We start from the raw sequence: 17,339 nt of genomic DNA on the forward strand, positions 1-17,339 counted from the left end.
CTACTTATGACCTGTTTTGTTTCAATACCCACATCTAGTTTTCAACCTATTTTCAAAGTCTAACAATGCAGGACTGATTTTCGTCCAGGCTGGTAATAAGTTGTTTTTAATAACATATCAATATACTTACCACGTCTAAGTAAATGCTAACGTGTCCTTAAATTTCAAGATTTCTCAACCTGTTTAGAACATGGAGGGACATCTACAATCTATATAAATCAAGTGATCTTTAAAAACCTCTATTTATAAACTGAATTAGTGAGAGACAAGAAGTCTATCTTGATCTTTAAAAGTATCAAAAGGCAGCTAGATGTGGTGACACATATGCCTATAATCCCTGCATATGGAACACTGAGACAGGAGCATTGGAAGAACTTCTAGCCCAGCATGGGCTACACATTGAGTTCAAAGCCAACCTGAACTAAACAGCAAGACCCTGTCTCCAAAAAACAAAACAAAAGAAAGTATCAAAAAGGTTGGTATGGTCATTCACACTTACAATTCCAGGACTTAGGAGGCTGAGGCAGGAGGATCATTACTTAAATGAAAGTCTAGTCTACACAGTGTGTTAAGGCTTGACCTAGACTACAGTCAAGACCCATTCTCAAAGATAAATCCCATCAATGTTTCACTTCAAATCCTATCAAAACCTTTCATCTCTTATATCCCATGTTTCAACTAAAAGTACAAATTAAATTTTAATAGTCATTCCTCATACCTGGAAAATCCTTCCATTATTTGCTCAAACAATGCTTACTACATTGTGAACTTCTCCACTCAGAAATCTGATCTTAGTTTTGAGAAGATGCTATTAATCCACAAGCCTCTTGCCTCAATGCATTTGGTAACTGTATATTAATACTAACCAGTTAACTTTTAGTTTAAGAAAACAACTGTTTTTTGGTTAGTTACTAAACTACTATATTTTTAGAAAGAAGAGTAATTTCCGTCATATTATGGCTGATAAGGTCCCTAACACAAGAACAGGACAAGAATATAAATCTGAATTCCTCGATTTTTTTCTTTTGGTCCATACTAGGGATTGAACCGAGGGTTAAGGTTAAGGTTACTGAACCACAACCCTAACCCACTTCCTTTTTAGAAAGGGTCTAAGTAAGTCACTAGGTTGCCCAGGCTGAGCTCAAATCTGTGATCTATCCTGTCTCTGCCTCCCAATGGGCTGAAGAGTACCATGCTCAATTCCTCTATGTTTTACTAATGGCTTACTTACCAATTTAAAATTTTTCTGTCTTCCCAGGACAAAGAGTAAACAAAGTTTAAGAAATTTTAAAAAGTATTTATCAAGCTATATCACACCAGGTTTTCTAACCAATGAGTTCAAAGTCTAAAATCTAGAAACAGCCACAGAAATCAGTTGTAGAAGACAGAGGAACAGTCTCACAATCAGGTAAACAAACAACTGCTGTTACCACTTATGACATTTTTATTGGCATATGACAATTTACAAGGGTCCCTGTTGCATTATACATCACACTGAGTAAGAATCGTTAAGCCATCTACATTCATTCTTATTGGGTAATATTTTTCTCAAATTATTATTTAATTCCCAACACTGATTTTAACTGTGACAAAAAGGAACCAACAGCAATTCCTTGAAGCAGACTGCAATTGAAAAAACGTTTTGCTTTTTGTATTAAATTCTTAGGATGTTAAAAGTATACAGACCTAAGAATTGAGTCATGGCCTTATTAAACAGTTTTATTTTTTCTAGAAAGAAATACCTTTGGTTCGTCTTTTTTTCCCTTCTCCAAGCAAAAGACAAGTTTGTTAATGCAAGTATCAAAGAGTTATTTTCTGGCATTTGTAAATAAATATCCTTACCAAAAGGAACCATTCAGCTTTTATAACATCATAAAGTGTGGAATTAAACTGTGATTTAAAAAAATACGGACTACTTTTTATATTATTCTTGGCTATAAAAAAGATAACATCCATAATGCCATTCTATTGTAGTTCTCACAATCACTCTATCCTACTATATTCTGATAGGATATGCTTTCCTCAACTGTATGAGAATAAAAGTAACCAAAGTTAAAGCAATGCATTTGCACTTAAAATATAACCTGCCCAAAGAACTTGAGTAGCTTTATTCCCAACTCCCTACTGAATAATTTTTTAGTAAATCCCCTTTCCTCTTTTGCCTTTCAGTGGAAAAGCAAAGCTACACAAAAATAGACATGCATAGGGAATCTGTGTCTAACCAAATAGTGACTTTTAAAAGCAATGTGTTGTTCATATAAAATGAAACGGTATAAAATAAATGTTGGGGTCTCTACCATGTTGCTTTGAAATTTAAGCATTATTCTAAGAGGGTTATGTCCTAATCGATGCAATACATCCTTGCTTTGACGAGAACCTCTTCTCTGCTTTACTAGGTGATTTCAAAAAGAGAAAATAAGAGAAAATTATGCAATACTAAGGACCTTACACAATAAATATCAAATATACTGACTTTCCTTTTAGTTTTGCTTAGTTTCAAAAGCTCTTAGCAAATGTCCCTGGCTGCAATCAAGGTGCTATACGCACTGCAAAGCATCAAAAATGAGGATGAAAGAACCACACACTTAAGATCTTCAAAGGTTCACATTTACAGAACAAGCATTATCTTTAAATGCAAAAATATACAACTAATTTGGTTGAATTAAAATGAATCGTGGTTAGTTTTATATAAACAGAAATAAGAAGTATACTATTTCAGATTTTCATTCTTTTAAGAGCTATAAACATAAAAAGTAATTCACATTTGAAAGATTATCTACTTGAATGAAAGAGCCCTTGGAAAGAAAAAGAAAAAGCTACTTTACAAACTGCAAGTGAAACGGGGAGAAAAAAGTAAGTTAGATCAATGCTGCAAGCTTCCTGCCAAAACCTTTTATTATTAGAACTCAGTTAATAATGAACAAATTATACTTGTCTATTTTTTCTTATGGTTATACCACTCATTTCCAGCTATTCAAAAGCTCAAATAAGATATAACCTATGAAATCAGGTACTGGACACATCAATTTATTCTGCAGGATAATCCTCTCCATAGCAACATTACAATTACAGATTTTGTTCTTTCTTTTTAATACTACAATATTCTGTGGGAGTGGGACTTTTTACTCGCTGTTATTACAAACCAGTTACCTCTCTCAAACAGGTACTAAGACCATGACTCAAACTACCAAATGAGAATCAAAAGAGAACATTAAATTTTGAACTCAAAGGCTCCTAACAATGGTTCTTACAGGCCACTGTTTGCTTTCAGTAAAAACACATTTTCTCAAACCTTTTAATCCACTTTTAACAGTTTGTAGTTTTTAAGCTATTGGCAAAGCATTTTTTCCTTATTTGCTGAAGTGTTAAATCAGCTTAGTTTACCGAAGTATTAATTTTTGTGGTACACTTCAAAAAGTAGTTACCCTACAGATGTAGTGTTCGAATCACTTTAAGATGTTAATCAGATGTATACAGTTAAAATAATTAGTGTGGTCACTATAAACAATTTCTGTTCACGGATTTGTATGTAGAGCTAACGTTTACTTCAGAATAAAACATTAACAAACAGGGAAGGAAGAGAATCAGAACTTTTCACAGAGCTGTACTTGAACCATATCTTATAGACAAAGCAGAATTACAATGCATGTAACAAAAACAGTAAAAGTATTTAAAAGTTGAGAGTTACAAATATGGTACGTAACAATTTTCTACTTTATTTCAATACAATTTTCAACATACGGTCTACTATTTTTCAAGATATCTGAAGACTTAAAACAAAATTTCTATAGGCTACTTGCAAACAGTAAAATTTAAGTAAAATGCTTACATCATTTGAAAACAAAATTCAGGTTAAAAAAAATGGTGGGTGCAAGTTCTGCTCTCTGTAGCAATCTTACTTCAGTTACTATTCCTAAAAAAGAAAGAAATTAAGTATTAATAGATGTCTAGAATGAAAATGAATCATAATAATTATGCTCCTAAAAAATTACTAGGGCCGGGGATTTGGCTCAATGGTACCACGCCTGCCTTGCAAGCTCAAGGTACTGAGTTTGATCCCCAGTACCAAAAAAGAAAAAATTACTAAGAATTGCCACCTAAATCCATACCAAAGGAAATCTGTCAGTATCACAAGGAGAAATTTTCTACCTTTTCCTCTTTGCGTCTGTCCTTCTTGTCTTCATTATTGTCCATAGTCTCTTCTTCATCTTCAACAATCCCATCCCCTTGGTACTTGTCATGGGTCCATTTTGGGCTGCTACCTGATTTCTTGAAATTAAAGCGCCCTCTGCCACGTTGAAAAGTCCCACGACCTCTTCCTCTTTTGGCCCAATAATCCACACCATCATCTCTGTCATCGTGCTACACAAAGGTTAAAGAAAAAAAAAAAAAGACAGGTCTTTATTAAAAAGATGATTACTCCTCCAATCATAAATCATGTACATTCCTGAAGACTGATAAGATTGGTAATGTTCTAAAACACAAAATCAATTAAACTAATTTTTCAACAAAAATATATTCCATTGACAAAGAAAATAAATACATTTTACTACTTAGTAAATTAAGCACCAAGCATTGTCCAACTGCTAAATTACCATTGATTTTCAAAATTCTGACTTTTCCATCTTACTTCAACCTAAGTCTACTTGTTACTATGGAACTTCATTTATTTAAGCCTGGGACTGTACAGGTAATTAACAGACTATATAAAAGACCACTTACCAATTGCATAATCTATCTCTATCAAACCAAGCGAAAAGACTTCTAGGAGAGGAGTATAAAGGATTGCATAAAAAATGATTTCTGGAACTATCAAATTCAAATTTATCACTAAGAATTTAACTACAAACTCAAAAAACTATTTAAAAATAATATGCCACTCAAAATAATGTCCAGTCAATCATAATTTCATTCTCACGGCATTAACACACCGCCAACTCGTTTGTGGGGATTTTTTCTATTTTGATAGTATTTACACAGTATTCCATAAATTTTCAGGAAAATGCAAGTAATTTTGGCATTGGCTTAAATCTTAAAGAGAAACTGTAACTTTGGACAATTTGAAAATTTATTTCTTCATTTTAATATAGGGAGATACCCGAGGGAACACAGAAGATAGGTTAAAAAAAAAAAAAAAAAGTACCTGGCCCTAGTATCTGACAAGCAAGCACTGAATGGTAATGATGTTTCTATAGTGCATACTATGGGTAAGGCACTGTTCCAAGTGCTTTATGCATACTTGTTTATCTACACAACAACCCTATAAAATACTACTACTGTACTATACTTGTTTTGATTAAAAATTAAGGCACAAAGAAATTAATAACCCTTATGACTATCAGCCACAGGATACATTTCCTAGGCATCTTAGTGGCAATAAATGACTAATCAAACTTGACAACAGAATTAAAAATAGAAGAGGCAGTAGCAAAGCTAAACAACAGAGTTAAATTAGTCATTACTTTTTTCTTTACGTTTTTTTTTTGAAGACAGGATCTTGTTATGTAATACAGGATACCCTTGAAATCACAATGTAGTCCAGGCAGGTGTTATGATGATCCTCCTGCCTCAGGCTCCAAAGTGCTGAGATTACAGACATGTACCACCACACCTGGCTACTAGTCATTACTTTTAGATGTACAATCATCTGAAACTTGGTAAAGAAATATTTAGAAGGAGTTGTATCTTTCAGAGGGTATCCTACCAGCTATTTGGATTTTGTTTTGGCAGTACCAGGGTCTTGCCCATGCCAGACAAGTGCTCTATCACTGAAATAAAACCGCAGCCCTTTTCTAAATTTTTGAGATGGTCTAAGTTGCCCAAGACGCCCTTCAAACTGCCATCATCCATCCTCAGCCTCCCCAGCAGATGGGATTTCAGATATGCACAATCACATCCAGCCTGAGATTTTTTATTTCAAACATACTTTTTCCTCAAATCTTACCTCTAAGATTTCAATCTCATTATAATTTTAAAAATTAAATTATTTCAAAGATGATAAAGGGCCAGACATTAGATGTTTATACCTAGACAAAAGTATGTTAACAAAGGAATTTGTATTAGATCCTCTGAATCCTCTTATCTCTTCTCCATAGAAGACTACCAAATGACTACCAAAACGCCAATCCTGGCCCCATACCACCACCACACCCTTCCCTCCACTAAGGACTTTCTCTCCCTCAGAACACATCAACACAGAAAACTTGTGCACTTAGTACTTTCTCACATGCTCCAACTCTTCATACTCAAACTTCCATGGAATTTCAGGTTCTCTGATTACTGAAAATATTCCCACATCTATGTATAAATTCAAATTTTTCAGGTAACAAAATTTAACAAAAAAACAAATGTTACCATAACTCAGATCTGGAGGGCAAATAGTATAATACTTTCAACTCTAGAGGCCAATGCATAGATTCAAATCTTGACCCCACTGCTACTAGCTACTAGATGTCTAGTTTCTTTTTAATCTGTAAAAACAATAGCCCCAAACTCAAAAGGACTTTATAAATACTAAAGTTAATACATGTAAAATATTCAAAACAGCATCTGCTCTCATACATAAAGCTCAATAAATATTAGCTATTATTACTAAGAGCGTATTAATGTTTCACCAACATGGGTAAAACTTCTATGCTGGTTGACTATCCTAACAGAATAACTAGGGGAAAGCTTGGTTTTGAATCTCGTTTTTTCCTGAACTTTGGTTATGTTTCTATTCTCAACACTGCCTGAAAAGCCATCTTTACATAAGATCTGAAGGATTTTAAATTCTAATATTCACATAAAACTCAAAATTGCCATTCCAATGGCTCACAGAACCAAAATAACTTTGAAAAATGACTTATAAGGAAAAAATTTATTAATTTGCTAGTTTTACTTAATAGGCTAGTAACCATCATTGTGGGATACATGAAGATACATTTTATATACAGACCAGAATTTGGAAATATAGCTTGAAATAGCAACATGTAAGCCTGTATGTAAGCCTGTATTATTAACTCACTCGTTAATAATACTGCCTAATTATAAGTCAATCTAAAATAACTATGTCTCAATTTAAGGTGAAATCTATGATACCAGATTCTCAAAGAATGCTGGAGGGACTGGATCAATTATGTTTTTATAATTTCTAAAAGTGGTAAGTACTATACAATTGTTCACTTCTCATTCTGTCTTAACTTTTTGACCTTTCTCACTTAGTCTGGCATTTTAATGTTTCTCAACCGAAGTTTAAAATGCTGATCTTTTCTGACTAAGCGATCCTGTCTTGGCTTTAGCAGGAACCAATAATATGACGGTTCCTGAATTTTTGGGTCTAAATCTGCATTATTAACTATTTATTGGGCCTTCCTCTTGATTTCTCCTAATTTTAAATTCAACTGGTCCACAAGAGAATTTTACCTTCTTAAACCTTTTGTCTATACTCACTAGAACAGAATTTAACATTCTTGTTGCTTCCACCTAGATTCCATATCTTAAATTCTTTCCTCTAATTACCAAGACCCAACTAGATGGTCTCAAGGTCCCTATAAATGCTCATCTTTCCTCAGATGTAGCCCATTAGCTCAGGCACTCAGTACCTCTCCAATCTTCCAACCATGCTTTTTCCACACCCTCACTCAAAAATCAAATTTATTACTTCCACAATCTGTGACTCCTGCTGCTTAGTTTTCCCAAACTTACACCATTTAACCCCTTGAGCACTACAGTTCTCTATACCATGTTGCCTCACCCCTTCTGCTATCTGCAGCATACATATGCCTTTTATATGTTCAATATTCAAGTCAAGTTTCACTCTACTTTGCAAAAGTTCACCATTTCCTCCTTTGTGAAAAGTACTATATACATTTAGAACATTTCTCTATGGACTACTCTAAGCCAAAAATTGGAACACACTCACAATTGTGTTTTCACTCCTAGTACCTAACATAAACAGTAGCCTATTAATCTTAAATCAAAAATTAGATGTATCTTTTAAACTTTTCTATAACTAAATCAAATTTTGCTTTCCAAATTGTTAACAACCTAGCAGTTTTGTTTTAAAGAAATATAAACTGAGCAAACAGTATGAATAATGTCCTCTGTAAAAATTTATGTAACCTTCTCAAACTCCAGGGTCCTTAATCCACCATAAAAGAAACAAATGGAATTTAGTTTTTGAAAAGTATATTGTTGACTTTCCAAACAAAACAGAGTCTACACTTCATAATACAGCTTTCCAATCTAATTAAGCAGATTTGCCATGAACATACAGATTTACTCTAATACATTCATTAAGTCAAATGAATGACAAAATGCTCTAAATCCACTTTTTTACTTGCTTTCACCAAGCAACTTATTTTCAACCTAACCTCTGAAACCCTGGTAATAGTTTTGGTATATTAGGCTTGTCCCTATAATGCAAGATACACCCAAGACAAACTACCAAAAAATTATCCTTATCTAGAGATCCATCAGAACCCACCATCTCTAGCTTTATTCTTGGAAAACAACTTCAGAGGGAAAAGCATCCCCATCAAAGGAAGCAGCAAACAGTGAACCCAGCAGCTTTTCTAAACATAATTTTGTGTCTTCCTTTTATTCCAATGAAATCTGACAGCTTTGACTCTTTATTATAAATACTATGAAAAAATGCATGTCTTTTATTTAAGTAGCTATGATAGAAGAAACATCTTAGTGAGAAGTTTCTACAACTATCACTGTCTTATAGACAGATAAGAAACATGTTCAGCTTAACTACAATATAATGTTCTCTCAGAATGTGACTATCATATGATCAGCCTGTATGTGATGTAAGAAAGTACTGTATAAATAAGACTGAAGGGACCCACATTTTCAAAACTCCAAAACCTCCAAGTAACGATTTATTAAAAAGGTCTTCCCACCTTATGGTGAAATCGTCTCATAACAGTGGATTATCTGTACTCAATGTAGTCACCTAGTATGTCTTGAAAATTAATGCAAACCATATAAACACAGATTTCTAACACCCACCAAGAAGTACTTCTTGCTCTTTGGGGTATATTCTGGATCCCATTCCTCTTCCTTCGGTCTCTTTTGAAAAGAAGTATTTGAGTTGTTTGGACCAGTATTTGTCCCAGCAAAAACTCCTCTGGCTCTTCCTCTGCCTCTAATTCGAAACTGATTAACATTAACAGAGTTGTTTAGTAATGCAATCAAAAGTATTTAGTTACATGCAAACACTAATTTTACTGCAGTAACAACAAAACAAAATATATATGCCCTAATGTCCTACCTAAATCTCAATTTTATATCCACTAAGGACAGTAAGAATGGCCATTTTATACCATAAGCAAAAAAAAATTCTGCCTACTCAAAGCTGAGCAGGTTAAGAAACAAAGTGTTGGAAGATTGCACCTTCATGTCCTGAATTAAAAATTTAAAATAATCAAGTCCCCCCCTTTTAAAAGCCAAAATAGTCTAATTCCTTTGAATTATCACAGGAGCCCCGAGTGTTCAACCATTTCTATTATCACGTGATAAAAGCTCTGTTTTTCCAAATGACCTAATTAAATAAACCCTACGCCAATACCCACCTATATATAACTCAAGCTAAGAATCAAACTAGAAATTAAAGAGCCAAAAAGATGTACTATGAAGTCATTAAATAGCTATAGCAACTTTATGGAAACAGGGATATGAGTATGCTAGGTAGAATAAAAAGGAAAGTTATGGTTTGTATGACTAATTGTACATATAAACAAGGACTTGAAGAAAACACGCAAAAATGAAAATAGTTGTAACAAAGACAAACATACGAATTTTTTAATGTTTTACACAGCTTTTCAAACACTGATTCAAGAAACATCTCTTACTCTTGGGTCTTTAAGGATTACGATATTGGTCTGAAAGTACGCAGCTACTTCAAGACTTCAAAAATGGCACTTCTCACTTAAGATAGTACTTCAAATACAATTTCTTTTTTTTTTTTTTACTAACTGATGTTAGGAATAATCTCTAAATCATATTTGAATCTCCATATGTAAGTAATCAAAGATAAAATTCTATCAAATGATCAAAGATAATTTTAATCACTTACGAAGGTTCCTCGTGGTCTGCTAACTCCTGCAAAGCCAGAGTATTCTTTCAGTTCATGATGGGTTTTAAATTCTTCTTCTCGTTCCTTCTTACTTTCCTTTTCTTCTCGAGAACTGGGAGAAGAGGGTGATGCTGAAGAGGACGAAGATCGAGAATGATCTTGCTCTCTACTTTTATGTTTACTGCAAAATAAAACAAAAAAAGTGCTATTTTTAAAAACATAAAGAATCCTATTGAATCTTATAGTAAGAGGGATATTTTTTTTAAGTCAAAAAACTATCCCCTATTAAGATTTACATATGTAAAAATTGGGTGTTAAGCTTTGCCAGTCTGTTTCCATTCTCCTTCAAAGACTGTTTTACATCACTACTATAAAACATGCTATGGTCTGCCAGTTACAAACTAGTAATCTGTAAACTTCGAGAACGAGGTTCAGTTCTTCAATATTTTTAATTTATAAAATCTTTAGTTATTTTAATGAAAGGAAAAGAACAGGAAAAAGAATTGCAAAAGGCCAAGTTTCAAAATAACTGCAGTTTATACAACACCCTGGTGAGAACAGTTTGTATGGTTTGGGCCATAATACCATTATAGAAAATGAAAACCATGACATTACAAATACCAGTCATAAATTTAGAAACACAAGTAAAATCCACCATTTACCTAATGAACACCAAGAAAAACAATTATCTATAATACTTTATATTCCTATTATTTATTTGACTCTGAAAATCAAATTTACATGATTCTAATACAAAACTCGAAAAGATCATACCTGCAGTAACTCTTACCACTGCTAAAAGTATCCATGGAAACATTTTGAAAGACTAATACACATTGCTATTTCTAAGCCTTCCTCCCCCCATTTTTCCCATGTTAAACCACTAGATAATCAGTTTAAAATTCTTGTACTCTGGGTGTTATGAGTTGAAAAAGTGCGGAATCAAGCATAACGAACCAAAGTTCTTACACAAACTGTTTCTAGAAATGCACTGCATTGAAGTCCAACCTCCTGATGTAGCCTGGATAATAGGACACATTAATTTGTCATTTTTTTTTTCAGTGTTAGCTTGCTATTCCAAAGTTTTTGTCCTCATCCACCATAAGCCGTGTAAAAGACAAATACATTTTTGCTGTAAAACAAATAATTTTAATTGTTTAAATTTAAACATTCGATTACACAATCAAAATTGAAAGCAATTAAGCTGACAATTATTATGGCTAATTAGAAGCTAAAACCTAACAGACAATTTTTTAAATTACCTGTCATCTTTGTAAGATTTGTATTCCTTGTAATCTTTTGGAGTTTTGTCCTGCTTTCTCGATCCACTGGATTCCCTGGAGCCCTTGGAATCCCCCCGTTCTTTACTTCTTTCTTTTCTACGGCGATCAATGTCATGCCGAAGATCAGCAGAATCACACCTTAGTTTTTTATCTCCCTATAAAAGACATGTAAAATACAGATTTCAGAGAAGAAACAGAAAAGATACATAATTAGATTTATGCCAATTTCTAAACTGGCATTTTAGTATCAGAAAAGAATGGATCAAGTACTACACTATCATCCTTAGTTTAAGTACCCCATCATTTTTACCAGTATTTGTGTACAACTGCAGTGAGATTGGAAGTTATAAAAACTGATTATCTTGAAAATTTCAGTTTTTATTCAAAGCAATGCATAAACTTTTGCACAGTAAAATGTTAACATTTTTTCACTCAAAACATCCTCACTAAATATCCCTCATCTATCCTAACTGCTCTTTTAAAATAGATGAACAATAAAAGTTCTAATCTATATGGTGTTGTAAACTTCTGCCTAAAAATTAAGATTCTGAAGTAACTGTTCTCATTAACGAAGTCTCATCATTAACTTCTTCCCAAATAAGCTGACAAACCCAATTTAAAAAAAAAAAACACTTCAAAAGAATTCTGCAATTTCCATAACATGCAAGTGGAATATGATTAATGAAACCAATTGAGGTTGAACAAGGGTTGAAACAATGCCAGAAAGATATTATTCGCAATCCTGTACTCAGTATCTTGGGCCATATACTGCCCTTGTCAATTCAGGTATTGCAACGGACATTAGTTTAACTGGGTCACAATTCACCTCCTTCTTGTTCCATTGCTTTTTCAAATACTATATAATTTAGGAAGATGGAAAGAGGCATCTAGGAATGAAGAGAAATTATACATCAGTAAGATGCTAAGCAATGTGGACATCCTTGCTAGTATTCAACAACATGAAGTATTTATTCTGGGAAGTCTAGCTATAATATTCATCAGCATTCATAAAACAAAGAAAAAAGTATCTTTCCAAAAGACTTGCTCTTAAGATAACAAAAAAAATCTATTCAACACCAAAAAACCTTCCTATTCACCTAGGTTAAGTCCAGAAGTAACAAATGAAACTACTTTGTAAATTTCTAACTATATATACATTAAATATTAACATGTTAATTATTCGTTCAGCTAGATAGAAAAGGATAAAAACCAATGTCAAATTATCACCATCTATCAGTTTTTACTATTGTCTTTCAGATTAAAATCTGATATACATATTGAGAAAATATTAACTGTCAGAGCACAAGAACAGCCTGAATTATTACAAAAACAAAATTAACACTGAACCCACAGTGCTGGAAGTTAGAAGTTAAAAAAAAAAAAAGAAAAAAAATTCACTTCTCAAGGCCTATTTTTCCAAATCAAGAGAAATCATTTTTACACACTAGATTCCACACCCAGTTAGTAGCACTTCCTTTTCGAAAAACCTGCATACAACCAGTTAGTAACTGCTTCTAATATCAATATTTCAAAATAAGCCAAGTATTCCACAACTATATAAAACAGATTCTCATGTTTTTAATTAGAAAATCAACGTTCACTTTAAATTCTTCCACATATAGAGTACTTACTGGTGGCCAGAATTACAACCAATTACTACTTCCAAAGGTTCCCTAATCTTTTCAAAACAGACAGTTGCTCTCATCCTACCTTTTTCTGCACATTTTTACTACAAGATAGTGCATGGCCTGTCATATATGCTAGTCTACTTAGTAAATGTCAACTGTAAATTATCAAAATATAAGAAAAGTCCCTGGAATTTCTCAACAAGCCGTTCCCCATGCCTCAAGTGTAAAAGCCAACCCAGATATTCCAATAGTGACCAATACTTTTTCTTCTTCCAAAGTTTCAGTGGTTAATCAGTTCTCAGAATGCTTATTTTTGAATCCATATCAAAAGTGTCCAAAGACATGGGGATAAATTGTGGCTCACCCATCTTACTTCAAAACTATAAAGAAACCATTTATACATTTGCTTTTACAATCTTCCTTTGTCTATTCACAGACTACATTTTCTTAGGACCAGTATTTTCAATGAAGCATTTTCAAGAACTATTCTTGGTTTAGCACATTACAGCGTCATCTTAATTTCCTCTAGGGAGAAATACTGTGCACAATGCCATAAATACTATGTGTTTACAAGTTAAAAACAGGAGACATCTATGAGTATTCTGCCTTAAGAGAACAACATTTAATACAATTTCATTAATTAAACTGAAATGAGAATGAAAAGAAACTCAAAAACATACCTTCTGACTTTCTTCTTTAAAAACTCTCTCCTCTCCTGCTAAACGGGTATGCTTCCTCAGGGCACTTGGAGAGATGTCAATTCTCCTTAATGTAAAACAAAGTATTTGTAGTCATGGTTTTGACTTTATGGCTCAAAAGATTATACAAAATTTCTAATTTTCATGATACTACACAAGTTATTGCTCTTTCAATAAACTAATTTAACATAGTAAATCTATTAATTCTTTATAGACAATTTAAAAATAAAAATATCGATTAAGAATGAATTAAAATGCTTTGGAGATATATATATATATATATATGGGAAATTTAACCTTTTAAATAAACTTATTTGTCAGCAAAAATAGAAAATCATGTTTTGATTGAATATTATCAGTTTAAGAGCTGATCATCATGGAATGTTAATACAGCAATATCCTCAATGAACACATATGAATACAAGTACCAGCTCCTAGAGTCCATATTTTTACATATTTCAGTTCACTTTTGACTTCATTCTGAACCTTTCTCTTTAACCTAATATCAACTGCAAATTCCCAATGCTTTTTTGGCACTCAGTCACTACCAAGACCATAACAACTGAGTACTAAGCATTTATAACCACTAACAATAATTGTCACCATTATCCTGCAAATCAGACATTATCTTTATTCTGCAGATAAAAAACTGATGCCCAACAATTAAATAACATGTTCCTGATAATGCAATGAAGTGACAGGGCCAGAATGACTGCACTACACAATTGTCTTGACTTCAACATCTGTGCTCTTGTCATGAAAAACAGTGTACCACTTGCCAAGTTTTTGGTTTCTGCGGCACTTCAGGTTGAACCCAGGGCTTAATGAATGCTAGGCAAGCACTCTACCACTGAGCTACATCCCCAGCCCACACCGGGCATTTTTATTTCAGAATCTTACTGATAGTAAATTCAAGAATTACTCTAGGCCTCCCTTCCCTTCTCAAAAAAAAAAAAAAAAAACCCAACTATTTAAACTCCATACTGCAAAGTGATTAAGAGTATTTTAAATGGAAATGATTAAGTTTAGACCAAGTAAACTATAAACCTTTTAAGACTTAGAAATACATTTCTCAAATATAAATAAGGAAGAAAACTGGTTTACTGGTATCATGATGATAGTATATTTCCTGTATAAATCTTGTTAAAAATTTCTTCCTAACGAAACAACACTTTTATTTGAAAATTCAGTACTACACTTACCTGTGTATTTCAGGGCTCTTTTGCCGGGTACTATGCTCTTCAGTGGCTTTCTGATACGAAGTGAACCGCTCGTTAAGGGTCACTGCAGGTGATTTGAAGTATTGCTCTGTTGATTTAGGAGAAATACTGCCGAGTTAGGAATCTTTACTTTAAGAGGGGATTTTCGTTTGTGACAGAAGGGCATGTAGCAGGTGAGAAGAAAAGAAATACTCAAGGAACCTAGCAGAAGAGAATCAAGTGTTACAAAAAACTCCTACCCTTTCCTTTTTTAACTTCCTATGCCTCAACAAGTGATCACAAAGTTCCTCACAGGTCCATCAATAGTACATATAATCCAAGAACAACTACATATTAAATCAACTCTTAACTCCATTCTAATGCACTATTTCCTCAAACAAAAACAGTAACACATGGATGTCCTTCTACCTTGCCAACTGACAAATGGAGGAAGCTACATCAAGTAATCATTTACAGAAAACAAATTATGCAGAAATAACTACAAAGATGGATTGAGTAAACAAAACTGTTTCTTCAAGAACTACATTGGCATATCAAAAGAAATGGCTTTAAGAAAAAAATGATCACTGCCATTCAAGTGGAAAAATGTATTTAAATCCATTTATATTCATTAATTACTTCAAAACTCTGGCATCTTGGCAAACCTGACAGCGCATCTGACATGGTTGTCTTGCCTCTCTTTAAACATCTTTCAAGTTACTACAATTACTACTCATGTTTTTAAACCAGTTCAAGATATGTTATAAATGTTAAAGATGTATAAAGTCATGAACTATGAAATGTTACATTATGAAGTAAGCTATCTGCTTAACAGGTCAACATACATCTGTGTCAACTTACCGCCCAATATCCAGCACATGTCTCATAACCAATCATTAAAACTTGAAACGGCCACTACAAGGGTAGTGCCTCAATCTTAATTCCATGAAACCCAGGAATTTGAGCTAGTAACTCAGTTTTTATGCCATTTTTGCCAGGAAGACAGAAGATTCAACTTTGCCTGTATCTTTCAACAGCTATTTTTACTTTGAAACATGGATTTTGCCATTTCAAAACATATTCCAGGACCTAGTTACAATGAAAAAGAAAACATCACTGGGCATTTTCAGCTCTGTATTAAGAAAGAGCTGTTCAGATCGGTTGTACAATACCAATTATGAAACATAACTACAGTTCTTTTAAAAAAGAAAAAACGATGAAAAAGGAAAAAATATCAAAATCTGATCTCAAAATTCAGCAATAAATTGTAAAATGTAAAGTCAAAAAAAGGTGAAAAACGAAAAAAATGTTCATGTTTCATATTTTACGTACCACGGTAATATGGTCACAAGCTGGTTCACGAATGTACTTGTAGCCAAACAGCAAAACTGGTTTGTTATCATGTTTGATTACAACCAAAAAGAAATTATTCACTGCTTTGAACTATCATGCACAAAAGGGAACTGCTAGTGACAAGTTTTAGCTATTATGAGTTGTCTTCATGATAAAGCTTAAAAAAAAAAAAGGCTTAAAACCAACAGCCATGGAGGTTCCTACCTAGGAAAGACCCAATAAAACACAAAAACAAAATTTAACCTAATTGCCCAAAACATCATACCCTAAAACCTCTGAAAATTAGTAGGAGCAACTATGAAACTAGAATTACATAGTAGTGAAAACAGAAAATCTTTAGTTGGAATGAAAATATCTTTAGGACCTAAAGAAATGTTCTATCATCCCAATTAGTAACTAACTACTCATGTATAATCACTATCCAATATGCATTTAAATCCTTGGACTTTCTCCTTTTAAAAAGCCTGATACATTTTCTTCTCGTCTATCATTTTTGTAGCAAATTAGCAGAATAGATGGGAAATTAAAGTTTCTCCACTAGTTTCAGATTTCTTCAAAAACTGAACAGAAATTGAGTAACAGAACTGCCTTACTTTTGTTATAAAGCCATGCCTACAGTACATTATCACAAGTCATGAGCATACAACACAAGGTATTTAAGCACTCTTCATTCAAACACACTGTAATGGCACATTTAAGACTTTTAGCATTAAATATACTTCATATTTTAAGATGATAGTTTTTCAGACTATTTTAACTCTAGCATTTTGGTTATTTATTAAGTATCTTCACGGGTCTCAATGCTAGCAAGACTGATTATCTTCCACAAAACTTTTTCCAAATTTTTCATAGTGTTAATGCACACCTGTTAGCCTGGAGTATTAAGTACCCACTTATTTGCATGCAAGAGAAATTTAATAACCATACTAAACATATTAAGCATACCTTTAACATGATGAACCAAGGACACAATGTGTTGTATAAATGACTCTGAAGTGCTTTTGCTGGCCTGAGGCAACTTAATGTGGTCAAAGATGGATCGGAATTCTTGTTCCTTCTTGACAGAATGGACAAGTGTACTAGCAAGTAGCCTGTCTTTAGTCAAGGAGGCAGGT

At 33.2% G+C, this 17,339-nt stretch overlaps 1 protein-coding gene across 12 annotated transcripts in view; it reads right to left on the bottom strand.

Moving 5' to 3' along the window:
- Nucleotides 1-1,426: 1,426 nt before the first annotated feature.
- Nucleotides 1,427-17,339, bottom strand: part of Bclaf1 (BCL2 associated transcription factor 1) — a 29,763-nt gene continuing 13,850 nt past the window's right edge. For 6 of the 12 annotated variants that reach the window (XM_021249574.2, XM_004871485.4, XM_087190227.1 and 3 more), the window contains 8 exons: nucleotides 17,170-17,339; nucleotides 14,875-14,980; nucleotides 13,655-13,739; nucleotides 11,326-11,501; nucleotides 10,064-10,244; nucleotides 8,998-9,144; nucleotides 4,150-4,362; nucleotides 1,427-3,913 (listed from right to left, as the gene is read on the bottom strand). In XM_021249574.2, coding sequence (XP_021105233.1) covers nucleotides 3,908-3,913; nucleotides 4,150-4,362; nucleotides 8,998-9,144; nucleotides 10,064-10,244; nucleotides 11,326-11,501; nucleotides 13,655-13,739; nucleotides 14,875-14,980; nucleotides 17,170-17,339 — 1,084 coding nt within the window. In that variant the 3' untranslated portion in view covers nucleotides 1,427-3,907. Of the gene's footprint in view, nucleotides 3,914-4,149; nucleotides 4,363-8,997; nucleotides 9,145-10,063; nucleotides 10,245-11,032; nucleotides 11,196-11,325; nucleotides 11,502-13,654; nucleotides 13,740-14,874; nucleotides 14,981-17,169 lie in introns of all 12 variants that reach the window. The other 6 variants (XR_015442618.1, XR_015442619.1, XR_015442620.1 and 3 more) reach the window with 2 other exon arrangements.

Source organism: Heterocephalus glaber, unplaced genomic scaffold (genome assembly GCF_053883595.1).
Source record: "Heterocephalus glaber isolate CG9 unplaced genomic scaffold, H.glaber_assembly_v1.0 deba00001550, whole genome shotgun sequence".
In the NCBI taxonomy this organism is placed as follows: Eukaryota; Metazoa; Chordata; class Mammalia; order Rodentia; family Bathyergidae; genus Heterocephalus; species Heterocephalus glaber.